Source organism: Stigmatopora argus, chromosome 8 (genome assembly GCF_051989625.1).
Source record: "Stigmatopora argus isolate UIUO_Sarg chromosome 8, RoL_Sarg_1.0, whole genome shotgun sequence".
In the NCBI taxonomy this organism is placed as follows: Eukaryota; Metazoa; Chordata; class Actinopteri; order Syngnathiformes; family Syngnathidae; genus Stigmatopora; species Stigmatopora argus.
In genome coordinates this window covers 14,284,830-14,310,059 of record NC_135394.1, presented here as the reverse complement: position 1 = coordinate 14,310,059, position 25,230 = coordinate 14,284,830, and the positions used below count along the sequence as shown (strand labels likewise).

The 25,230-nt window shown below is 41.5% G+C and overlaps 2 protein-coding genes across 13 annotated transcripts; one reads left to right on the top strand and one right to left on the bottom strand.

Annotated features, from left to right (window-relative positions):
• The first annotated feature begins 45 nt into the window (after window positions 1-45).
• Window positions 46-11,962, top strand: LOC144079206 (uncharacterized). Of its 12 annotated transcripts, none has more exons than XM_077607835.1 (42): window positions 46-343; window positions 590-711; window positions 870-1,030; window positions 1,101-1,235; window positions 1,336-1,457; window positions 2,036-2,242; window positions 2,307-2,372; window positions 2,438-2,588; window positions 2,652-2,851; window positions 2,918-3,031; window positions 3,102-3,158; window positions 3,249-3,368; window positions 3,451-3,567; window positions 3,639-3,764; window positions 3,824-3,937; window positions 4,015-4,131; window positions 4,241-4,378; window positions 4,461-4,583; window positions 4,646-4,783; window positions 4,846-4,968; window positions 5,037-5,174; window positions 5,240-5,368; window positions 6,275-6,394; window positions 6,473-6,592; window positions 6,664-6,783; window positions 6,852-6,962; window positions 7,045-7,119; window positions 7,216-7,329; window positions 7,405-7,497; window positions 7,571-7,702; window positions 7,775-7,888; window positions 7,959-8,096; window positions 8,166-8,303; window positions 8,383-8,454; window positions 8,525-8,644; window positions 8,700-8,825; window positions 8,925-9,002; window positions 9,397-9,569; window positions 9,964-10,079; window positions 10,151-10,407; window positions 10,481-10,965; window positions 11,772-11,962. In XM_077607835.1, exons 2-42 carry the CDS (start codon window positions 599-601, stop codon window positions 11,815-11,817), a joined length of 5,457 nt encoding a protein of 1,818 aa, XP_077463961.1. In that variant the 5' UTR covers window positions 46-343; window positions 590-598; the 3' UTR covers window positions 11,818-11,962. The 12 variants fall into 12 exon arrangements, with proteins under 12 accessions (XP_077463961.1, XP_077463960.1, XP_077463959.1 ...); XM_077607834.1 differs by having other exon boundaries at window positions 1,309-1,457; window positions 3,648-3,764; XM_077607833.1 differs by having other exon boundaries at window positions 1,309-1,457; window positions 3,833-3,937.
• Window positions 11,963-12,760: 798 nt separating this feature from the next.
• On the bottom strand, window positions 12,761-24,959 carry cep135 (centrosomal protein 135). Its single transcript, XM_077607842.1, has 25 exons — window positions 24,730-24,959; window positions 24,363-24,479; window positions 22,703-22,890; window positions 22,416-22,583; window positions 22,213-22,354; window positions 22,046-22,130; window positions 20,830-20,958; window positions 20,550-20,756; window positions 19,966-20,031; window positions 19,740-19,890; window positions 19,451-19,659; window positions 18,500-18,655; window positions 18,292-18,432; window positions 18,028-18,105; window positions 17,381-17,532; window positions 17,195-17,310; window positions 16,967-17,121; window positions 16,839-16,894; window positions 15,923-16,091; window positions 15,733-15,843; window positions 15,482-15,667; window positions 15,196-15,405; window positions 14,471-14,673; window positions 14,014-14,118; window positions 12,761-13,173 (listed from the first exon to the last, which is right to left on the bottom strand). Exons 2-25 carry the CDS (start codon window positions 24,473-24,475, stop codon window positions 13,041-13,043), a joined length of 3,429 nt encoding a protein of 1,142 aa, XP_077463968.1. The 5' UTR covers window positions 24,476-24,479; window positions 24,730-24,959; the 3' UTR covers window positions 12,761-13,040.
• Between the last annotated feature and the right edge of the window lie 271 nt (window positions 24,960-25,230).

Sequence of the window (25,230 nt, the reverse complement as noted above, 5' to 3'; positions counted from 1 at the left end):
AAAAAACGCTGTCATACGTGACGTCATAAAGCCATTCTTATTTTATTCTTAATATTCACAGCAAAAACGCAATGCTCACCATGTTTCTTGTTTTGTGGATATATGAACAAAGTGATCTTTGTAATAGAGGCTCTAAAAAAATATGAACAAAATGCTTAGCGTGATAAAGAAACGATTCGACTACTGTAAAGAAGAATTTCAAATAATGACAAAAATATGTCTTTGAGGTTTCACAGACAGATATGTCAGATGTATAAAAGTTTTCTGGATTTTCTATAGATGAGGATGGGATATCAAGTATATGTCATAAATTGCAGTATGAAGTATTGATCGCTTCCTTAAGGTTTGTACAAGGCATTTTACTTAGATATGTATAAATGTTTGGTAATTAAAATCATGATTATACATCATTTCAGTTAGTCTACAAGAGCTACAATACACGCTTTCCTTATTAATTTATTGATTATTTTTCTGTTTGTTTATTCCTGTTATTTGTGCAATTTGTGGTGAAGCTTTAAAATCTCATTTTACTTGTATAATGACAATAAAAGCATTCAATTCAATTCAATTATCTTTTTTTTAATGACAGGCAAGCGCCATGGATCTAGTCAAAGAAAGAAAGTGGTCCAAGCTGAGGGGTCGCCTGTACGATCTGGGCTACGATAAGTATCTAGGAGCAGAGTCTGTGCCACTTGTTCAGGAGCTTTTCAGGTATTACAACCATCATTTTATTCTTTTTGTAAAGTGAAACAACTGTAGTATTTTCCAGCTAAAAAGCTGTAGTTCTAGAAAAAAAAATGTGAGTAGATGAATTAGCAAATGGCAACTCACAACTGAAGAACTGCTGGTGGTGAATATTGTTAATGCAGTGACCTGGTTCACACCACTGAAAGCCTGCGCGATTCCCAACGATCGATGGGCAAGTCAGAGAAAGAAAGCCAAAACTCGGATGTCCTCCTTGCCCACGAGAACCAAGACCTTCAGCTGGAGCTCAGGATGGTGAACGGTGAGAAGGCACACTTGACCAAAGGTAAGCGGAGCATCACGTCAGGGTATGATGGATCATCAGGCCCGTGAAAACGAAACGTTTCTTCTTCCAGAGTTGAAGGCGTACATCGCAAAACTGGCTTCGCAAAAATCTTTAAACAAGGAGTATATACACAAGATCCAATGCTTGGAGGAGGAGTGCAACGAAAAGGCCAGGATCGTACAGCAACTGAGTAGGAAGAATCCAGGTAGATAAAAGTCCAAGGGTTTTTAAATTCCATTCACTGATCTGTAATCATTCCATTTTGACCTGCTCAACAAATCGGAGTATTCTTTCTCTTAACATAGCGTCACATGCCGAATCTTCGCCTGAAGATCCGTATGCAGCCGACCTGCTACAGAGTGAACCCACAAAATTAAAACCAGAGCTAGGAAATTCTCAAGAACAGATCCAACTCTTAAACAACCAAGTAAGTCCAATTGAAATTGGCCATGGATTGTCATTTCAGACATAAAAATGTCGGTGTGCGGTCGATTGGTCACCGTCTTTTGGTTGCCGGTCTTTTGGTCGCGGTCTTTTGGTTGCTGTCTTTTGGTCGCCCGGACCGCGACAACGGGCAACCAAAAAAACGGCGACCAAAAGACAGACGACCAAAAGACCGGCGACAAAACAAGGTAAAACAACACGGTCTACGCACCAATAAAAGCCAACAATGGCCATGAGCAGTTTCACTGAGCCGACGTGTGAGTGTATAAGAGTTTGTATGTAAATGAGTTGTCCCCTTAGGAAACTACTTCAGTCAGGGTCTTAACAAGTTCTCCAACAAAAAACAATAAAAGTCCGGGAAATTTGGAGCTTTTCTTTAGCCTAATAATTAATAGGCCATTAAGTATGACTAAATAGTAATTCGCAGTTTGTATTTAGGGAATTTGAGCAACGATTTAAATGGTAATTATCAATAACCTTCCGGGCGACCAAAAGACCGGCGACCAATCGACCGTGTACCAAAATGTCAACTTTCTGTGTCTCTACGGTTGCCTTGTGCAGATTGATGAGCTGTTCCAGACCAACCACGCCCTGGAACAGGAGCTCAATGCCGTCAGGCAAAAGTCATCTAGCAAAGTGGTGGAGCTCACCTCAAAGAACCACGAACTCTGTCAAGAGATCGTGGACATACGTAACCTAGCGGAGATGATGGAGATGGAGAAGCAGCAAAAGTTAAAAGCTGCCAATATGGAAGTAGAAAATCTAAAAGTAAGACTACATGGAGACTTTGATTTTTCTCTCCAGAGTGCAAAAATATTGTTTTCTCCGACAGGACATTATTCGGAAGCACCAGGAGGTCATTAAAGATTTGGAAGATCAGCTTGGTCGAAAACCAACGGTGAGAGCTGCATTTACATGACTTCACACAGCGGGTGGTTTTGTTCTCCATCTGTTTCTTTACAGACTCCAGCTCTTCAAGATATTGAATACAAAGCACAACCAGTAGCTGGTGACCATCAGGGGAGCAATCGAGAGAAATTGGAAGAAATGGTGGACTTTCTAGCAGCAGAGAAAAGCAGGCTGCAGGACAAACTGCAGAAGATGATGGCCCTGGGTAAAAACAAAACGGTAGTCGGACGACTCCGAGACATGGTACTAGCGAGCTCCTGTTCTGCAGAGAAAGTCTTGGTGCTTGAGTTGGAAGGCTGGCGGGCCAAATATGGCGTTTGCGGGAGGGATCGGTCGCCGTCACGTTTAGATGCCTTTGTCAAGAGTTTGGAGGAAGAGCGGGATCAATATCGCTTGGAAGCCGAACACTATAGAAACACTCTATTCAGCGGCACCGGATTGGACAGGAAGAGAAGTCATGGAATTGAGGTAGCAGAAGATTTCTAATCTTATGTTAGTCAAACTAAACAGACAACACCATGTGTCGATTGGTAGAGCGTACAAGAGGAACCAGGCGAAATTCGGGAACTGAAAGAAGAGCTTCGACAGGTAGAAGAAAACCTTCAGCAGGTGACAAAGGAAAAAGTCTCTCTGATGGAAGAACTGAATGTGAGCACCGCCGGATTTTAGGTTCCAAATATTATTAGAGGTGTTGACAGATTTTTTTGCACTAAAAAAGCAAATACAGGACATCCGCCTTGGAGTTCTGAGATCGAGGAAGCGTACGGAATTTGAGGTTAGATTGGATGGACTGTCGATGTATTGCCCATCTTGGCAGGTATGAATACCCCATAATGCTTCACTGTAACTTCATAATACACTGCAGACAGAGCAGAACTGCCATTCGCCAGATGAAATCTCGGACCCGAGCGAGGCGGACAAGATGTCAGAAGCCAAAAGTGAACAGGAGTTGTCAGAGAAAGATTTACTGGCGAAGGAACTGGAGGTTTGTATCAACAAATTCAGCACCCATGTAGTTACAAGAAGATATTTCCAATATGAATTTGGATGTCCTATGAATCATGCAGCTGCAGTTTGAGCAACACACCTCAGAAATGATCAAACTCCAGATGCAACTCAGAAAGGCAAACGAAAAAATACAACAGCTGGCGATTGAAAACGAGTCACAAGTGGTAGAATTGAGGGTTGGTATTGGATGATTTGCATCACCATTTATCTTTTCATGCATTTGTTGAGTCCATATTTCATCACGCAGCAAAAGCAGGTGAAGCAAGCGGCGGCAAGTGCCGAAATTGTGAAACTGAAAGAAGCGCTCAGGCTAGCAAAGGGAGGAACGGAAGAAACGCCGATGGCAGTTGATCCGCTGATGGAAGAACTGAAGGTTGGTTTTCATCTTGGGGAACGGTCCTGATAAGCGGACTCACGTTTCACAATGTTTAGTACATGCAGCAGCAGCATGAGAAGCAAATGGCAGTTGCCTCTGGTGAAATCGTGCAACTTGAACAGAAGCTCCAAAGAGCAAAAGAAAAGATCCAGGAGTTAGAGGAATTAAAGGTTGGTACTAGGGAAAGTCCTGTGTTCTGACAAGTTCATGATTTTTTCTTCCCACTCTGCGCCTGTTGCCAAATCAGACGCAGAATTCCGAAACATCTGCCGAGATATTAACGCTGACAGTGAATCTAAAAAGGGCAGAACAGAAAGTTCAACAGGTCAATTGTGAAAAAGATTTAGTGAAGGAGGAATTCAAGGTTAGTAACAGCAGTCCATGTTGACTATGTTGTTAAAAAGGTAAGATTACACCACATTTCTTAATGTGAGACCATTGAATTCCAATATAATCGACTTCCAAATATGTAGCAACAGAAAATGCAGCAAGAGCATCGCATCTCCAACGCACTTGTCGATATTGCTGACCTGAAACAGAAGCTCAGAGTGGCTGAAGCAAAAATCCAGCAATTGACGGTGAAAAACGACTCGCAAATGGAGGAATTTCAGGTCAGCACTGGGACTCTCCTATTATATTATGATTGACGTGGATGAATTCAACAACAGTACGTTTCCAAATCTACCACAAAAGCAGAATGCGAAACAGTCGAAAGCATCTGCTGAAATGCTTACACTGAAAGAGAAGATCAAAATGACAGAAGACACTCTCAAACAGTTGAAATCTGAAAAAGAGCGACAGATGGAGGAATTGAAGGTAAATTATTGTGATGTCCGAGGCCCTTAAACCGTAAACAAACCACATTTTCTACTCTGTAGAAAGTTCAGCTGAAGCGTGACGAGCAGCAATTGAAGACCTCTGCGGAAATTCTAAAACTGGAAGAAAAGATCACACTGTCGGAAGACCAAATCCAGCAGATGAAAGATGAGAAAGACTCATTGATGGAGCAATTAAAGGTCACCGCAATAGCATTCTCAGTTTACAGAATAAACATGCTAATTTGTAATAACAACAACAGAGAGTCGAACAAAGCTCCAACGCGTCTGCGGAAGTTTTGAGGCTCAAATTGGAACTCCGAGAAGCCAACAAAACAATTCACCAGTTGACATCAGAAAAAGACTCGCTAACGGAAGAACTGAAGGTCAGCACCAGAAGAACTCTTGCATTGTTATTACGTAAAAACGAATGTTACGTTGACTCTTCTTGCAGCAAACGCAGCTTCAGAAGGAGAGCCTCAATTTGAGGACATCTGCTGAAATCGCAAAGCTAACGGAAAACATCCAATTGTCAGAAGGAAAAATCAAAGAGGTGATGAAAGAAAGAGACTCCTTTGTGAAGGAACTTGAGGTAAGTACCGGGGGGAAAAAAATGTGTGTCGCGTGATGAGGGTAATGCATCTCGGTGAAAATCAGATGTGGCGTGCCGACGAAAGCTCCAACGTGCCCGCCATCATCACAACACTGAAAGAGAAGCTCAGAGCGGCACAAGAAAAAGTCTATGTGGCTACTTCTGAAAAAGACATACTGATAGACGAGTTTAAGGTGAGCCTGTCAGATATTTAAAAAAAACGCAAACGCCTGAACTGGAACAATACTGTTAAATATGTAGATGCCACCTTAGTTTACAAAATCTTCCAAGACAAAGCTCCTCCTCCACTGCAAGATTTTGTACAAAAAAAATTCCAACACATCAACAAGGGCTGGCTCTAGAGGTGAATGTGTAGTTCCCTTCAAAAAGAGTGCATTCAGCCAAAGCACCTTCATACTTGGAACTCAATACCAATTAACACTCTCGTCTCTGAAACTCTTGGCCAATCATCTTAAAGCCTGGCTGTTAGGCGAACAAAATTCCAATCACAACCAATGTTCCCTCTAACCTGCGCGCGTGCGCAATTGGGCACTACTCTCGTCTTCTCTGCGCACAGCAAATCATATGGAGCGCACAAAATAAAATCCCCATTTTATTTATTTATTTATTTTTAGCTGTGAGGCCGACGCGCGAACCACTCATCCGCAGGGCCGCCCATAATAAAATTTATTAATCATTACATTTTATTATTACTAAATCATTTATGTGTAGTAGACATACACCTGCTTATGGCAGGTGTGATACTGGCGTGTGCCCATAGCGAGCAATGATGATGTTGCTCACACCGGTACTCAGTGTGCTCAGGGAGGTTGTCTTTCTGCCCAGACAAACAAAAAAATTAAAGGGAACATTGATCACAACGCTGTCTAAAACTAACGTTTATCTTCAACCTACCCAAGGGACTAAAGATGGAAATGAGCCCTTGGCTACCATCTTACATATTTACATATATATGTTCATTAACATGAATATAAATATGTTCATTAATATGTGCTGTCCCTTATTAAATAAATCCAAGTCAAACCCCTTTTGAGATTTGGATGGATTCAAACCAAATCATATTTCTTTCATCACGACAGCTAAAGACCAGCTCAATTACATCAGAGGAAATGTCAAAGCAAAAACTGAAGATCAAAGTGGCAGAAGAAAACATCCAACAGTACACCAAAGAAGTAGACTCGCTGATTCAGGAATTGAAAGTTTGTAGCAAAATATTTTTACTTTTCACCTTTACGAATCTGAACAAATTGAGCCGAACTACGTTTCCCAATACGTAGAAAAAAATGTGGTCATTCACATCTGATGAAATCTCCAACCTGAAAGAGAAGCTTAGACTGTCTGAAAGAAATGTCCAAGAGTTGACTGGAGAAAAAGACTCGCTGATGGAGGAATTAAACGTAAGTACAAGAAGATTTTCTTTATCTCAACATGGAAACATTTTTACAGAACTACATGTCCAAATCCGTAGGAGAAAAATGGTTCGATCATATCGGATGAAATCTCCAACCTAAAAGAGAACCTTAGACTGAAAGAAGAAAATATCCAACAGTTGACCGAAGAAAAAGATGCACAGATTTCGGAGTTAAAAGTTAGTACTAGATTTTTTTTTGTTTCAACATGACTTCATTTTACAGAGCTAATTGTCCTAACCCACAGAATACAATTGGTTCAATCACAACCGATAAAATCTCCAAACTGAAAGAGGAGCTCAGATTGGCGGAAGAAAAAATACAGCAGTTGATTGAAGAAAAAAACTCAAAGGTCGAGGTAAGTGTTCAATAAAATTCCTGATCAGTTGCAAAAAATATCAATTCATCAAGTCTACTTTGTGCTTAATTGCTAACAAAAGCAGCAGCAACGAGAAGACCAAAGCGCGACTGAATCTTGTGAAGTTCTTTCACTGGTAGAAGAAAGAAATGTAAAGGTTGAAATACGTGAAAGAGAAAATTCCTGATCAGTTGTTAAAATATGAATTCATTAAGAGTATTTGTTTTTTTATTTTAATTGCTTACAAAAGCAGAACCAGAACCAAAGTGCAACGGAATCTGTTGAAGTTCTTCAACTGAAAGAAAAACTCAGACTGGCAGAAGACAAAATCCAGCAGTTAATTAAAGAAAACAACTCAATGGTTGAGGTAATTGCTGATCAGTTGTAAAAACGTGAATTGATTAAGACTTTTTTTTGTTTTGAATCCCAACAAAAACAACAGCAATACAAAGACCAAAACTCACCTGAATCTGCTGAAGTTCGCCAACTGAAAGAGAAACTTAGACTGGCTGAAGAAAAAAACTCAAAGTTTGAGGTAGGTACGAAATTCCTGAGTATTTGAAAAATATGACTTCATCACGACTATTTTATTAAATTGCTGACAAAAGGAGAAGCAGTCTAAAGACCAAACTGAAATGGAATCAGTTGAAGTTCTTCATCTGAAAGAGAAACTTAGACTGACTGAAGAAAAAATACAGCTGTTGACCAACGAAAAAGATCGACTAACAGAACAGTTAAAGGTAGGAACCTCAAGTCTTCTAGTCTTCGCCATAACGGGCGATTTTAAGACGACTCCATTTCTTAATTCGCAGCAAAAGACAAGTTCAGACACATCGATTGAAATCTCCGACCTGAAAGAGAACCTCAGACAGGCAAAAGAAAAAATCCAGCGATTAATGGAGGAAAGACAGTCACAACAAGCTGAGGTAGGCAAAGAAAGCAAATTCTTGATCCAGTAAAAAAAAACATTGAATTGATCAAGACTATTCTTCAAAGTGGAAAAAAAAGCAACTGCAGCGAGACAACTTAAGCGCAAATAAATTTGCCGAAATCCTTAAACTGAGAGAGAAGCTCAAACTGGCAGAAGAAAAAATCCAACATTTGACTGAAGAAAAAGACACACAGCAAGTGGAGGTAAGAAAACAGGCAAATTGTTGATCAGGTTAAAGCAAATAAAACAAAATATGAACGTTCTCGTCGAAGTGGGAAAGAAAACAACTGCCGCATGACAACCAAGGTGCATCAAAACCATCTGAAAGTCTGAAAGAAAGGCTCAGACAGAGCGAAGAACAAGTCCAGCAGATGTTGGCAGAAAAAAAGTCCCTGGTTGAGGAGATGAAGGTTCGTACTGAAAGAATTCTTGCGTCCAGGTATGGAGCAATTCCACAAAAAATCCAATGAACCCTCCAACCTAAAACAGAAGTTCCGATTGACTGAAGAAAAAATCCAGCAGGTCACAGCTGAAAAAGACTCACTGATGGAGCAACTACAGGTCCAGACCAGACGACTTTTGGATTTTTACAAGCGCCAAATATTTCAACCCTCTATTTCTCAATCCACAGCTAAAAACCAGATTGAATACATCCGAAGAACTCTCCAAACTCAAAGCGATGGTCATGATGGCTGACGCCAAACTCACGCGGATGTCGGCGGAAAAAGCCTCACTGGAGGAAGACTTGAAGGTCCTAAAACAATCATCAAAGGTCATAAAAGTGCAAGGACTGAATTCCCGTTCAGACAGGTGGCGATCAACGCTCGAATACATCTGTGGAAGTCCTCCAACTGAAGCAGAAGCTTAAACTGGCGGAAGAAAAAATCCAGCAGTTGACTGCCGAAAAAGAATCTCTGAGGGAAGAACTGAGGGTAAGCGCCGATAAAACTTGACATCGCCACCAGGTTTCTATTACCAGTCCGTAGATGAACTGTAATTAACCTCAAGAACCTTGCGACCTTGTTTTGCAGTGTGGCCTGACCTCTGTGATGCCATATGAAGGTGGACGAGACACCAGGATTCGCGACACGCAGGATGTTGTTTACAATGTAAGGCCACGACTCCTAATCTTTTACACTGATTTGAGCATAAGTGACCTTTAACCCCTGGGTTTCATCAGATAAACTCAATGCAAAGCAAAAACAAGTTAGAATATTGAATCTAGAATATATTTTAATACTGCTACCTGTGTTAGTATTCACCTGAGCATTGAAAGTGTGGTTGGTGATTGATTCCAAATTGTAGACTTGACCTGCAATTGAACAGATTTTTAGATATTTTATGTCGAAGTTCGTCTGTCAAAGTCCAAAGTTCTTGTGTGGTTTCTCACCGTTTCAGTCAGGCAGTTTTCGTCCTTTCCAAGTCCAAAGTTCTCACGTGACTCTCTTCACCGCCGGTTGTTGTTGTGCTGCTAACTGGTCATTTGTGTGTTGCGGGACGAAGCTGAAGCAGGAGAACCTGGAGTTGCGGGAACAGGTTTTAGCACTGCGGGAACAGGTTTTAGGGCTACGGGACCGCGATCGGGATGTGGACCGCCAGATTGATCCCCGTTCTGCTGCACTGGTTTGGAATGATGAGGAGGCGGCGTGGCAGAGGAGAACAGCATCCGGTCTTAGGTTTGTTTCCATTCATTTTGAAGCAGAGTGAATGTACCTCACCTGTATCTCGACACGGAAAGTCAGACTCGTGTATAACCAAACCCGGAAACCGGATTTTCTTTGTAGTATCTGCAATGACTAGTGCAAGTATGCAGATGCCACCTTAGTTTACAAAATCTTCCAAGACAAAGCTCCTCCTCCACTGCAAGATTTTGTACAAAAAAATTCCAACATATCAACAAGGGCTGGCTCTAGAGGTGACTGTGTATTTCCCTTCAAAAAGAATGCATTCAGCCATAACACATATCTGGAACTCAATACCAAATAAATATGGAAAAATTGACAGCACTCTTAAGATGAATGCACAAACGCAATATTACAACAGATCAACCTATTTTTCTCTTTTCTGCAGGCGACACCAAGAGCAAATTCAGAATACGCTTTTGGACCTCCAACAAATGCTCTCTGTGAAAACAGATGAGTTGCACGATGCTCACGACCAGATGAAAAAACTGGAGGACACAATCGGTACAACGACAGAAGGCATTGTCTTTGGCCTTTTTTTTCTCGGTATGACTTTCACCTCGTTTTCTTACCAGAGTCGCTAAGTCAGGAGCTTTACCAGCACAAACAGAAAGCCAAGCTCATTGAGATCTCTTACTCGGCATTGTGCATCCAAAAAGATGTCCTTCAGGACGAGGCGGCAAAAAAGAGCAAGAGTTTAGCGATTCTTAAGGAGCAACTGAGCAAGAAGGTTAACTTCCGAGATACTAGTCTTATCTCAAGTCATCTTAGATGCACTAATAGTCTTTTTCATCAGCAAAGCACCTGGATAATAACAAAAGACATCTCTGATGTAAGTACCTACATTGAAAAAGCGCCAACCAAAATCCAAACTAACGTGGGCAGCTGTTTTTCCCCCATCATAGACCCATGCAAAGGAGATGACCACGCAAAAGATGCAGGAGAACCATGAGGAGACGCTGGGGAGACTCAAGAGAGACAAGGAATTGATCCAAGGTGATTACCAAAAGCTGCAGGACGACATGGCCACGGAGAAGGAGGCCTCTTCCCGCGAAAGGGACGAGCTAAAACAGAAAGTCCATTCCTACGCCGACACGGTGGCCAGGATGGAGAACATCTTGAAGACAAAGGAAAGACAAAAACATTTTCACACGTGGACGATGATCGACTCTCACGTGACTGCGACGAACGTCTGCTTTTGCAGGATCGGGAGAACCTGGAACTGGTGGAGCGCTTCCGCAAGACCCGCTCGGACTTGCACGAGCAGGAACACCAGCTGCAGTGCGCCCAGGACCTCATCGGCTCTATGCGCCAGGAGCTCCTCTCGTCCGAGAAGGAAGGCCAGAACCTTTGCGAAATCCTCGAACAAAAGCAAGGAGAATTTAAGGAGGTACTATCGCGCTTTATTCTTTCATTCATGGTGCGCTTTATTTTTTTTTAACTTGTTTTTTTGGAGTACAAATCCTTCTTGAGTATATATCGCAGCAGGCGCGTGACTGGACGATTCACCAAAAGATGTTTCGCCGACGGACGTTTGGCCGACAGACAGTTCGCCGAACGGACGTTTCGCCGAAACGGGATTCACGCGCTCACCCCGCCCCCGGATCGTGTGTATACATGTTTTTCAACCTCGGCCGTTACAGATAACATTCATTTAGGAATAACAAGGGCATGTACTGCCCCCCACTGGACATATTTCTAAATACAAGTACGTACTACTGTGCTGCCAATTTTTTTATATTTTTAATTTTATCCTTGCGGTTAAAGTAGTAGCCATTTGGACACGCAATGTAATTTATCAAAGCTGGGGATTGATGTCTGACACTGAGAAAAAACAACACTAGAAGACTTATGTGAAATTCGAAGTGCCTTGGGGGCGGGGCGAGCGCGCGAATCCCGTTTCGGCGAAACGTCCGTTCAGCGAACTGTCCGTCGGCCAAATGTCCGTCGGCGAAACGTATTTCGGCAAATCGTCCGAGTACCCAGCAGGTGAACTATCAATCTCACTCCAAAATCCATAAGCGTCTTAATTCTAAGTAATAATGCCGGCCCTTCTTGTAGTTCTCAATGTGAAAATACGGTGATAGTCAAAAAATCACATTTTTTAAATACTTCAAAGCAGAAAAATCACGAAATTGTGAATTTGCCATAAGTGAAGTTGCAATAATCGAGGCATTACTGTGCTTGCCTTTCCAGCTCATGCAGGACTTGCAGACCTATAAGGCACAAGCACAAGGACTGAGTCAGATGGAGGCGGAGCTCCGCGCCCTGCAAAAGGAGAATGTGGTCCTTCTGGCCAACTTGGTCACAGTCAGGGACGAGTGCGTGAAGATGGACTCGGACAAGGAAAGGGCAGCACGAGAACTTCTGCAAAAGTGCATGGAGCTCGAGAGGGTGAGGTTATTTTTTTATACCCATTTTGGAACTATTTGAGAGCTCAAAAGTTGCACGTGGTCTTGTTTAGGCCAACATGAGGCAGGAGGACGCTGTGACTGAAGCGGTTCTTCTGAAGGAGCACCTCGCCAGCGAGAGAGTGACGATAAGCAACATGCAGGCCATGCTGTCCACAAGGCGGAAGGAGATGTTTCAAGCCCACCAGGAAGCTAGCGACAAGGCGGCGGAGCTAATGGCGCTACGCCGCAAGCTCTCCCAGGCTGACAAGACGTAAGACTCAGGGAAGGCTGGGAGATCAATGGGTTTTGAAACTTTGCTGGGGTTTGTCTTTCGCAGAATGGCGCATGAGAAGGAGGTGATCTTTCTACAAGGGAAATTCACTGAACTGCAGGCTAAGGTGGAGGATATAGCGGGCAAAATCCTTGAACGGTGAGTATTTGACAAAGTTTGTTGTCTGCATGTCCTCAAAACATTCTTTAAATTCTCTAAATTGCTCCCAAGTCTGAATGCGAATGTACAATAATTATCTGAAATAAAATCTTGACAGTGAGGGTCATCCCAGTACATCTTCGCAAGATATCTCCTTCAAGCCCTCAAGAGCCTCCACACCTATTGACCACGCCGCCGTCCCTCGTGGGCTGCTCCCTGACAAACCTTTTCAAGAAGAACTTAGCTTTGGGCCTACCTGACCAAAGATCTTGGAGCATCCTGGAATCACAAGCCAAGGCACAGTCCTACAATGCTAGAACATTAGAGTGAAAGATTTTCCTTTTGAGTAAATAACTGTAGTGTGAATTCTATGAATACACAATTTCATTTTTATTGAACAAATAAATTAGGTCATACACCTGTATTTAAACCCCAAATGGGTGCAAACAGATGTGAATTCTAATAAAACTCTACGGTTCAATAAACGCGAGAAGGCAAATACTGTTGGGCCCATTCTACATTGACTTCATTTATGGAGGATACTACAGTAGAACAACAACATACACATATGTACACAAATGTATGCAAATATATTATTCCAAATGTCTGAAACGGTGTCTAGGAGGAAAAAAGTATTATGCATTAATCATCTGACTTGTCAGTGGAGATGTTGATGGACGTGCGCTGCGAACCCGTCGAGGCGTTCAGCGATGAGGAGCTTCGCACCGGCGAGATGGACAAGCCGTGCCGGCGCATCTCCTGCATGGCCCGCTCGCTGGCAAAAAAATAAAACACAGAAATGTTCACAATGCGAATACACAGCTGCCTTCTAATGACTTTTTTTTTTTTAATATTACATTTGTAATGTCACCGAGTATACTATATTGTATTATATATATATATACTATCTATGTACACTTCACTACTATACTGTATACACCATATATATACACACTTCACTCCTATACTGTATATACTATATATATACACTTCACTACTATATTGTATAAACTATATATATATATATGCACACTTCACTACTATATCTATGTATCTATCTCTCTCTCTCTCTCTCTCTCTCTCTATATATATATATATATATCTATATATATCTATATCTATATAACTATATATATATATATATATACTTTACACACATACACACACACACACACACACACACACACACACATACACACACATACACACACATTCCCACACACACACACACATACACTTCACTACTATATTGTATTTAAAATCTATATTAGAAGTTGCATATTTTTGGAGAAATTGTATTTTCAAATTACATTTGAAATCATTTACATGACAAATGTGCAGTTAATATTCTTCCATTATTGAGTTAACATTTATAAATTTAAAAAAAGTCATCCCTAAGGGCAATTTAGAGTTTTCAATCAGCCTACTCTGCATGGTTTTGGGATTTTAATCTTATAAAATATATGATGTACGAGTTCATATAATTATTTTTTTTCTAAAATTAAGAAACATTTGAAAATATAAATCGGGGTTCAAAGTAGTGGCTCTGGTTCTCTGCCAAAAATGAATGGTACTCCTATTCATAAGCGTGTATTCCTCACTAGGTGCTTCTCACCGTTCAAAGCGCTCGGACGTCAGCTGTCTGTTGACGACTTCCATCTCCCTCTGCAGCTGGGAGACCTTTGATCGGAGGTTGGAAACGTCCCTCGCGTGCTCAGTACTGTTTGACAGCAAAAGGGGGACGACAAGCCTCAGGTCCATGTACTAGGACAATACAGTAATCCCTTGAATAGCGCGGTTAACATAGACCAAACATGGCCGCGATAATTAAATAGAAAAATCGCAAAGTAGGGTCACCCCTAATACAACTACCCTTTTTGTGTCCTAGTAGCAAACAGAAGCCGGGATTGGCTTCCGCTTGCAAGCGTCACATTTTTAGGAACTTTAAAAAAAAAAAAGTATTCTTTTTTTTAATAATAGCAGAAAAAAAATCGCAAAGAAGTGAATTTGCGATAATCGAGGGAAGACTGTACTACAATACTTTGTTCTGAAAATAAACCTGCAATCCCTACTTCTTGTTGTCAGCCATGGTGAGCCTTTCCCGCAGGACCTTCAACTCTGATTCCTTCTCATTGGCCGTCAGGTGTGTCTCCAAGACCTGCTGGCGATTGCTGGAAACCAGCGCCTCCAGGTTGCGGACCGTCAGTCGCTCGCTGGCCAGCTGCTTTTTCAGCAGCTCCTTTTCGGAGCGTACATCCTCCAGCTCGCCTTCCACCTTGAAGGGAACAAAAACTTGGGTGAACATTCTACAGCACGTGTGTCAAAGTGGCGGCCTGGGGGCCAAATCTGGCCCGCCGCATCATTCTGTGTGGCCCCGGAAAGTAAATCATGAGTGCCGACTTTCTGTTTTAGGATCAAATTAAAATGAAGAGTATAGATGTATATTAAATGTCCTGATTTCCCCCCTTTAACAATAATTGTCATTTTTTAATCCATTTTTTCTGTGTTTTTAGTTCAAAAATCATTTTGTAAAATCTAAAAATATATATTAAAAAAAAGCTAAAATAAACATTGTATTAGATCTATAAAAAACTGAATATTCAGGGATTTTAATCCAGTTCTTTTAATCCATTTATAAAGAAAAATATCTAAATATTATATCTAAAATGGTCCGGCCCACGTGAAATCAAGTTGACATTAAAGCGGCCCGCGAACCAACCCGAGTCTGACACCCTGTTCTACAGCGACACAGTAGAAATTCACAACTGACTCAAAAACGTTATGTCGATTTAGTCACCCTCTCAAGCTCCATGCTCTTCGACGTGACCTGCCTGGCGTGGATCTCCTTCGCCGAGTCCAGTTTGGCACAGTGCTCCCTGAGGGATGCCAGATTAGAGACGAGAGCGGCTTTCTCCTCGTGGGCCTTGCGAACGTCCTCCTCCAGTCGCGCCATGGTCCGGGCGAGGGTGGACGCTTTGGTCTCGTACGCCTGAAGAGCTTGCTGGTGCTGCGGAAGAATTGAGAAATTCCACAATGTAGTCCACTTTGAAATGTAAATCCACAGTTTGGAACACGTCTTTCACCTGGTGGATCTCAAGATCCTTGCGACCGAGGGCTTCTTGCAAGAGGCGGCGTTCCGTGTTGGCGGTGCGCAGCTCCACGCGGGTGGAGGTCTGGAGCTCTTCCATCTGTTGTAGCAGGTGATTCCGCTCTTGCACGTCAGAGCAGGTTGTGCGGAAGCGCTCAAGCAGGTCCAAGTTCTCTTGTTCCTGTGACGTTAACATCCATACCGTTATTTTCTCAAATATACGCCGTCGTGACGTACTATAATTACCTTTGTCTTCACCAGGTTTTCCAACCTGGCCACTGCGGCGATATAGGAGTGTGTCCTCATTTTCAGATCGTCGCGCTCACGTAAAGCTTCCTCTAACTCGATGTGTACCGTCTACACGAAAAGCAGACTAAGTGGTAACTCCTAGCGTTTTAAATCTGATGATAGATATTCCGATGAATACGTTTCTTACTTGGTTCTCTCTGGTCATTGTGGTCAAGTCATCGTGAAGTCTCCTCTTCTCTCGGGCTGCCAGCTCCTTAGTTTTCTGCAATCCCGTCAGCTCTACCTGCGCGTCATCTAGTTGTTTTCTCAGGCTGCCGAGCTCCCTTTCTCGGCTGTTGAGCGCCCCCTGTTGTTGCCTGAGACACACATTTGTCAGATAATGCAAGTTAAAAAAGGAGAGAAAATGCCTTGATCATCGAGTGAAACAATTTTTTTTTCCAACGTGGAATGGGGTAAAAAAAACGTAAATAAAATATATTATATTTCCGAAAGGGCGCAAAATAGCTGTAGAACAAGGGTGTCAGACTCGGGTTGGTTCGCGGGTCGCGTTAACGTCAACTCGATTTCATGTGGGCCGGACCATTTTAGATATATTTAGATTTTTTTTATAAATGGATTAAAAGCCCTGTATATTCAGTTTTTTATAGATCTAAAACAATGTTTATTTTAGCTTTTTGAATATATTTTTAGATTTTACAAAATGATTTTTCAACTAAAAAAACTGAAAATATGGATTAAAAAATTACAATTATTGATTTAAAAGGGGGAAAATCAGGAAATTTAATATACATCTATACTCTTCATTTGAATTTGATCCTAAAACAGAAAGTCGGCACTCATAATTTACTTTCCCGGGCCACACAAAATGATGCGGCGGGCCAGATTTGGCCCCCGGGCTGCCACTTTGACACATGTGCTGTATAGAAAGACATTGTTTTTTAAATGCCAGTACTATTCTGGCCAAGCAAAAGCAAGTATAAGTCTCAGATTAAGGAGATAAACACAGACAGCCACTTTTTGTCTATTTTCAAAATGGTTTTATCCGTTATGAGTGGTCTAGAAACAATTTGTGCAATCATCTTTCACAAAAAAAGCCGTCTTACGCAATAGATTTGTCCATCGCGCTGACTGTGAACCTCACATCTTCAAGGTTTTTCACCTAGGAAAAAACAATGCATTAAGCTTATCTGTATTTGTAAAAAGGTCAGAATTTGATGAAATGAAGCCATACATTGTGTCCCAGCTCTTCTTGCAAGGCAACCAGCTTCTCTGTCTTTTGGTCCACCTCATCCTGAAGACAATCCTTCTCCCGATCGAGCGCAGAGAAGGAACTCTGAAGAATTTCGGCATCCTGCTTATGTTTGGACACCTGCTGACGCAACGCCTCTGAGAGAAGAACCGTGAAATCATGTTGCGAGTCTTAAGAAGAAAAAAAATGCATGACCGGAAAAATAGTCACCTATCGTCTCGTCCTGTTTTTGCATCTGTTCATAAGCGGCTTGGAGGTCGGCGGTCTTTACGGCCATCTTAATTTGTAGGTCAGAGAGCGAAAACTGCATCTGCTCCTGTTGAAGTCTGGCATACAGAAGCAATAAGACAGCATGTAGCCAAAAAAAGAGCTAAATAAATGATGTTTAAAACAAACCTCAGCGAGGATGCCGCTTTTCTCTGCTCCGTGGCTTCTTCGGCATTCTGCAGAAGAGCGCCGGACTGAACGTCCAACTTCTGCTCCATGTCCCGCTTGCTGTCCTTCAGCGCAAATAGTTGTGCACGCAGGTCCAGGTTCTCCTGTTCCATCTTCACGACACGACGCACAGTTAAAACAAGTTCACGTCAAATGTATCAAGTTAAAGCATGTGTCAAAGTGGCGGCCCGGGGGCCAAATCTGGCCCGCCGCATCATTTTGCGTGGCCCGGGAAAGTAAATCATGAGTGCCGACTTTCTGTTTTAGGATGAAATTCAAATATAGATGTATATTAAATTTCCTGATTTTCCCTCTTTTAAATTAATAATTGTAATTTTTTAATTCATTTTTTCTGTGTTTTTAGTTCAAAAATCATTTTGTAAAATCCCCAAATATATATTTAAAAAAGCTCAAATAAACATTGTTTTAGATCTATAAAAAACTGAATATTCAGGGCTTTTTATCCAGTTCTTTTAATCCATTTATTTAAAAAAATCTAAATACTATTTCTACAATGGTCCGGCCCACGTGAAATCAAGTTGACGTTAAAGCGGCCCGCGAACCAACCCGAGTCTGACACCCTTGCGTTAAAGAATCATCGGGCTTACGCAGTGGATGACGTTTTGCATGTCGAGAATCCTCTTTTCTTGCGCATTGCTACTTGGGGGAGTGGAAGTTTGGCCAAACTGATGAAGAAAAAAAAAAAGGTGAAAAATAAATCAAGGGAAACAGAATTGGAAAACTGCTTTGCATTTTAAAAGATTAAAGAAATATGTCTGGCTCTTACGGGCCCGATTCAAAGGAATGGAACATGTTCAACTGTTAATAAATACCCAAGTTGAGATGTCACGGAACAACAGAAAAGTCCAAACCTGAAGCTTTTCCATTAGCAATTCTCTTTCTGCCTCAACTTGCAGAATTTTACTTTCCGCAAGTCTGAGTTCCTCTTGCAGTGTCAACACTTCATCAGACGTGCTCGTGCCGTGACGGGCTTCCAGCAGCTTTTCTTGCGCCTAAATAAACCAGAGCGCTTAGATATTGATCGCAAGTAGAAATTTTGGCTAGAAAATCTGCTTTCACCTGTTGGAACATGGTTTTAAAATAGTTTTTCTCCGCGCTGAGGGCTTTCACGTTGATCTGGATCTCCTCTGTGTGGTTCTCTACCTCCTGTAGAGCGGCTTTGAGGAAATCTCGCTCCCTCACCACGTCGAGCATTTCGGATTCGGTGACGCTTCGCTGAAAAAACGACAAGTTTTAATTGTGAGCTCATATTCATCACAAGGAAAAGGTTCCAAAAGCATTCACACCTGACCTGTTTGCCATCTCATTTCCCTAAACGTGGCCTAGCAACTCACGATTCGAGACTCAGTATCGGCGCCCTATACGACTACCGTATTTCCTCGCATATATGCCATATTTTTCGCTCATAAAAATGATGACTGATTCGAGGGTACGGCTTATATGTGCACAAATTAGACACACTTCCTGGTTGTACTGCTCACGTGACTTCCTTTTTGAATTTGTCTACGTGCAGGCAACACCCTTTTGGAATGTGCTATCCAGTAATCGATTTATACAGTATCTCAGAAATACCATGTGCGATTATTTTTCTTAAGATTTTCCCTTCAAAGTAACACTTTTGTAGTCCCTATTAAAACCATGAATATGGAGGTAAAAATTGTGAATCAGGGGGCGTCTTATACGAGAGAAATTGTAAAATTCAACGATTTTAAGGGTACGGCTTATCCACGAGAAAATACGGTGTACTTGCTCCATGATTTTTTACATCTGAATTTTATCACGTTAACCCTCTCAGATCATTTGTCAAAAAATTTAATGATGTTTGCTGTCAAATCCTGTAACTTGTAAAAATTCCAATGACAAAAGGATAGGCATCAAATAAAAAAAACAGAGGTTGTATTTTAACCCTGAAAAAAAGAAAGAAAACTATGGACTTTAAATACGCCCTTAGATGAAAATACTAATTTGCAAGGTATACATTTACGTTTTAACTTGACTGACGTGGTTTACCTTGTTTCCTGGACTACCATTCTGGACTAGACTGCGAAGGGGACTTCCGGCTCCTCGAAGCGTTCTGAGGTGTTCGGCTTCTCGACGGTAGCGGTCCCGTTCTTCCTCAAGGCTCTTGACGAAGGCGTCCAAGCGCGACGGCGAGGGCTCTCGACCACAGACGCCATGTTTGGCTCGCGAGGCCTCTAGCTCGAGCACCATGTCTTTGTCTAGTAAAAAATAAAAAAGTCAGTGGGCGTTACAAGATAATACACAAATAATTATCCAGGAGTTTTCCCTCCAAATATACCAGCAGACATCATCTTTTCCACTTTTTCCTCCAGTCTTTTTTTCTGAGCCTCCAGAAATCCCAGCGTTTCCTCCAATTTCATGTTTTGTCTTTGAAGCTCAAGTAGCTGCTCTTCAACGCAACCTTTCTCAGAATTCCGCTCAAAAAGTTCCTAAGATATGAAAAGAAAATGTTACTTCAAGTTGGGCAAAATGAACTAGCAAAATGTTTTACGCAGAACATTTACCATTTTTAGTTTTTCAAGCTTGTCCTCCAAGTCCTTAATGACTTTCTGTTGATTTTGAATGACTTTCTGTGTATAGAGGGAAAACAATTTGTGACGGGAAACTGAAAAATCCACGTTAAACTGACAGTTACCGTATTTTCTTGTCAGCAATGGCAGGCACAAGTGAGTTTTTTCACGTTTTATGAAAGATACGGTTATTTTTTTCTTGAATTTCATTCATAGTCGCCAAAATAAATTTAGTTTAGCGTTTTATCTGTTTATTTTTTCTCTATTTTGAAATAAATTACCATATCGGCCGCATTGTTTTGCGTTATGGCGTTTCGTGCATGTCAAGTCTAATTTACTCGCATATAAGCCGTACCTTCATTTTTTGAGCGACAAATACGGACTATTTGCGAGAAAATACGATAACTTTATTAACAGTATAATTATGACAACCTTAGCCAGCATTTTACTGTTTTTTTAATTTTATTTTAACAGTGTATCTAAAACTCTGAGTTATCCATATTTTAGCTCAGAACATAAAGCAAAAAAAATTGAACAAATGATAAAAAGTACTGTGACTTTGAGTTTCCTAAGCTTACTTCATTATCCCGCAATTCCACATCAGCCATTTCTAGCGCCCTCTCCTTATCCATTTCCATCCGCAGGGCCAGGTCGTCAATATGCGTCAATTCTTGACACAGTTCAAAGTTCTTTAAAGAGAGGTCGGCCACTTGGTTGGACGACTTTTGCTCCAGACCCTCCACCGTCTCCTCTAGCGTCTTGTTGCGGTCTTGTAAATAATCGATCTGGGTGACGTGAGGTGACTTGTGAGAGACGTAAAAGAGGGGCGGTATTTTCAAGAAGGGCCCAGGTGCTTACCTGAAGGTTAAGTTGAGTGATGGCTTTCTCATTGCTGGCATTCTTGGCCTCCAAAGCGACGACCTCACGTGGCCGTCCTCCGTGAAGCACCTGGTTCAGACGCTCAATCTCGTGGTCCCTTTCGCCTATCTAAAACAAACAGTTGAAAATGTAAACGAAGCATTACATGATGGAAGTTGCCCCGATTCCATTTTTTTTTTGCACCCGAGTTAACGTCTGAGTCACTGGATTTTCAGCCAATCGGAGGACCTATGGGCAATATAGAGTGTTAAACCAGCCTACCTTGCATGTTTTTGGGATGTGGTAGGAAACCGGAGTACCTGGAGAAAACCCACCCAAGCCCGGGGAGAACATGCAAACTCCACACAATGAGGATGCAACTGGGAACGGACCCTCGACCCTAGAACCGTGAGGCCGAGGCGCTAACCACTCAGTCATCGTGGAGTTTGCATGTTTTCCCCGGGCCTGTGTGGGTTTTCTCCGGGTACTCCAGTTTCCTCCCACATTCCAAAGACATGCATGGTAGGCTGATTGGACACTCTAAATCAGGGTTGTCAGACTCGGGTTGGTTCGCGGGCCGCTTTAACGTCAACTTGATTTCACGTGGGCCGGACCATTTTAGACATAATATTTAGATTTTTTTATAAATAGATTAAAAGAACTGGATTAAAAGCCATGAATATTCTGTTTTTTATAGATCTAAAGCAATGTTTATTTTAGCTTTTATATATTTTTAGATTTTACAAAATGATTTTTAAACTAAAAACACAGAAAAAATGGATTAAAAAAATGACAATTATTGATTTAAAAGGGGGAAAATCAGGAAATGTAATATACATCTATACTCTTCATTTTATTTTGATCCTAAAACAGAAAGTCGGCACTCATGATTTACTTTCCCAGGCCACACAAAATGATGCGGCGGGCCAGATTTGGCCCCCGGGCCACCACTTTGACACCTGTGCTCTAAATTGTGCCCTGCGATTGTTTGGCCACCAATTCAGGGTGTCTCCCGCCTCTGGGCCGAAGTCAGCTGGGATAGGCTCCAGCACCCCCCGCAGCCCTAGTGAAGATAGGGCAGTTCAGAAAATTAGATTAGATGAGAGGGACACATTAAAAATAAAAAATCTTTGACGCCTGATTCGAATCTTCTAGAAATGACTTGATCGGGCCTGATTTCCAATCAATCGCTAATGACAATATACAGGTTACCTACTTGTATATTTAAGAGTTGTATACATTCATTGGATTCAGCAAGATCCGATTTGACTTTTGCGACCTCGTCCTGAAGCTCAATAATCCTAAAAATGGCAAGAAATATTTGTATTATCAAACAGAGAAAGTAGAATATCTTAGACCAGCGATTAAAAACGAAATAGCGACCTGTTATCAGCCAGTTGCAGGAGATCCGCGATATACGGATCGTCGGGCTGAGTCACGGGATACGCTGACCTTACGGCGGGAGGGATGAGCTCATCGGTTTGCATCCTCTGACGTCGGAAAGCGATGCTGCGCTTTTTCCCACCTGGAAGGAACACAACTGTTGTACCAACAACTAAAAAAATCTTAGCCGATATTACGATTACCTGGCGTTTGTACTACCGCTTGCAGGTTTTTCTCCTGCAGCTGCAGGATGCGCTCGCCTTTGCTTTTACTATCTTTCTCCAGGCAGCGGACCTTTTGGGCGTATTGATTGTTTAAGAACCTTATGTCAGACATGTCAAGGTCCAGTTTTCTGATGTGGCTTTTTAACTCTGAAATGAAGCAGGTGAGTTTTTTGGGGGGGAGGTGACATCATCACACGTCGCACTTGGGTTTGACATCGGAGCATTTGAAATGAAATACACGATACCTCGTGGTTTTCACGTTTTACCTCTGGTCACGTGTTCCATCTCCTCCTTCGCCTTGAGGAGCTCAAGGTGAAGTTGATTGTTCTCCCGGACCAGCCTGGCGTTGTCGGCCTTGTAGGGTTCCAGGAGGACGTCAAGGTTTTGGGTTTCCTTCGCGGACTTTGCTGAGAGTTTTGCATTGCGCAGACTTTCGGTCGTGTGGACCAAATCGCTGGGAAAAATGAATAAGGGTTGTTTTTTTTAAAATAATGATGCATTTTCAATTTTTCTACAGGTGAGAGCCAGTAAATTAGGATTAATATTGCATATTTTTTGATAGTATGAGTATAGGAACGTCCCAATAACGAATATCTAATAGCAGTGGCGGGCTGTCAGGGCCTTCAAGCCCTTCTCTGCTGGCCTAAGAAATATCTGAATCATATATTATATTTTGGCAATCAATATCTATTAAATAATTCCAAATTGTCTGTTAGCTTCCTTTCATTGCTTTTCCCCCTGGTCGCACTGCTTCCAGATGTGTCTTTTCATATTGAAGCATTTAACCAATCCCATTTCAGCCATTATTTGTTGCCAGGGTCAGAAATCTGCCTCAAGGCCTTCACAATCAGTTCTGCAGGCATTAAACAAGCGTCGATAAGACTGTTGCTTTAATCAATCAGATTTCGAGTTGGCAACACCACAATGCATTGTCGCAAAGCGTAGAGATATGTCATTGCCTTGTCGCAGGCGTAGGGATACGTCATTGCTTTCACCAACTACGATTGGCTAGTGATTAGCCATAGCTACCAAACTGTATTTGGAGCGAACTGCACACGCAAATATATTGTTGTGTTGATTTAAAGCCATTTTCAAGACGAACTATGCCAGAAATACGACAGGACAGGCTCGACTTTCAGCATTAGCTTCGATGGCGATATAAAAGAAGGAAGAAAGGAGGATGGATATTGTGTACAGTTAAAAAGGATTTTTGGTGAGTAAAATATGGCTACATTCCTAAATAAATTTCAATTGTGGGCCAAGTTCTGATATCTGAAAAGCTCCAGTGTTTGTATTATAGCTCCAGTGTTTGTATTTAATCACTAAATGCTGCTGGGAAGTGCATTTTACCCCATTTTAGTGCAATTTTTGCCATTTCGCCATTGACGTCCATCACTGTCTTTTCCTGGGGAAATCACCCCCTTGGCTTGTAATGTCTGAAAAGCTCCAGTATTTGTATTTAATCATTAAATGCTGCTAGGAAGTGGATTTTATCTGTTGAAGGCGCTACGAGAAAATGCACGGACCGCCACTGTCTAATTGTAAGGTGATACAACAACTACATGAGCCAGAAAATATTTTTTTGCTGTAGCTATTGATGAACAAAACAAGCCATTTGTAAATGGAAAAATAAACAATTTTGAATGTACTGTAAATGTTTGTAAATAAATACAGCAAGCGTATTAATGCAACATTCTTGTAAGCATAGTGTCTTGCAACTTTTTGGATACTTTATCTTTTTACCGATGTGCGATAGATCACCTTATCGATATATTATCGCAACCCTAGATTGGAGACGCAAAAAAAGAGATAAACCAAATTCGATTCCAAGTCACAGAAGTCCAAAAACACACAACTTCACAATATTTTCCGAAATGTTCCACTCCTTTACAACCGAAATAGTGTCGTAAAATCGGCGACTTTTACCTGAAAAGCTTCTCGACCAGAGGCAGATTTTCAATCGCCAGAGGCTGTCTGTAACCCAGCTGGTCAAGACGCCTCCTCAAATTGACGAATTTCCTCTCCGCCATGCTCTCCATTGACCTTTAATAAATATGTGTGTCAAATATTCACAATATTGTAAAAAAAGACACCCGATGGAGTGTTCATTTTGCACTGCTATCTTTTTAACGGCGCGAATTGAGCCATGTTGCCAACTACAGTCGACTAGCAGCTAGCTACTTTAGCTACAAGTTAGCTATACAGTTTAACACATTTCCAGGCTATTCATTGACAATAAAATAATTTCAAGCAAAACTTTATTAATATAAAGTCGAGTGTTATTGCAACCTACCTCTTTAGGCGTAAAAAAAAATTGGACTGAGGTTTAAGACAGGTTCGTCCCACATAAACGGGCGCTATTTAAACATCGGAACGATCTATTAAAACATCGGAACCATTGTAAAGGCAATTTTCTTACTTCTAAATATTTTGCTAGCCTGTTTTCTAGTACAAATTGTTATTTAAAAGTTTAAAAAGAGCGCCGATGTCATCAGATTTTCATTCGTCACCATGGAAGTAGGGAAACATTACTGGAGACGCTCATTATACTCGCCAGCGCCGCCCGTTCTTGAAACTCCAGCCGGGCGGTGTTGCAACAGAAAAATGGCATTAAAACCCATAGCATTTCTCCCTAAACTGACAAAATTGAATGTAAAATTTGTTAGTCAATTAATTACAGTCTATTATCCATATTGTATAGTGTATACTTACTTGTAGAGCTTTTAGTTTGGAGTGGATGCTTAATTTGTTTTTCGGTCCAATCAGATTACTGTTTACGTGTTGCTATGTTAAT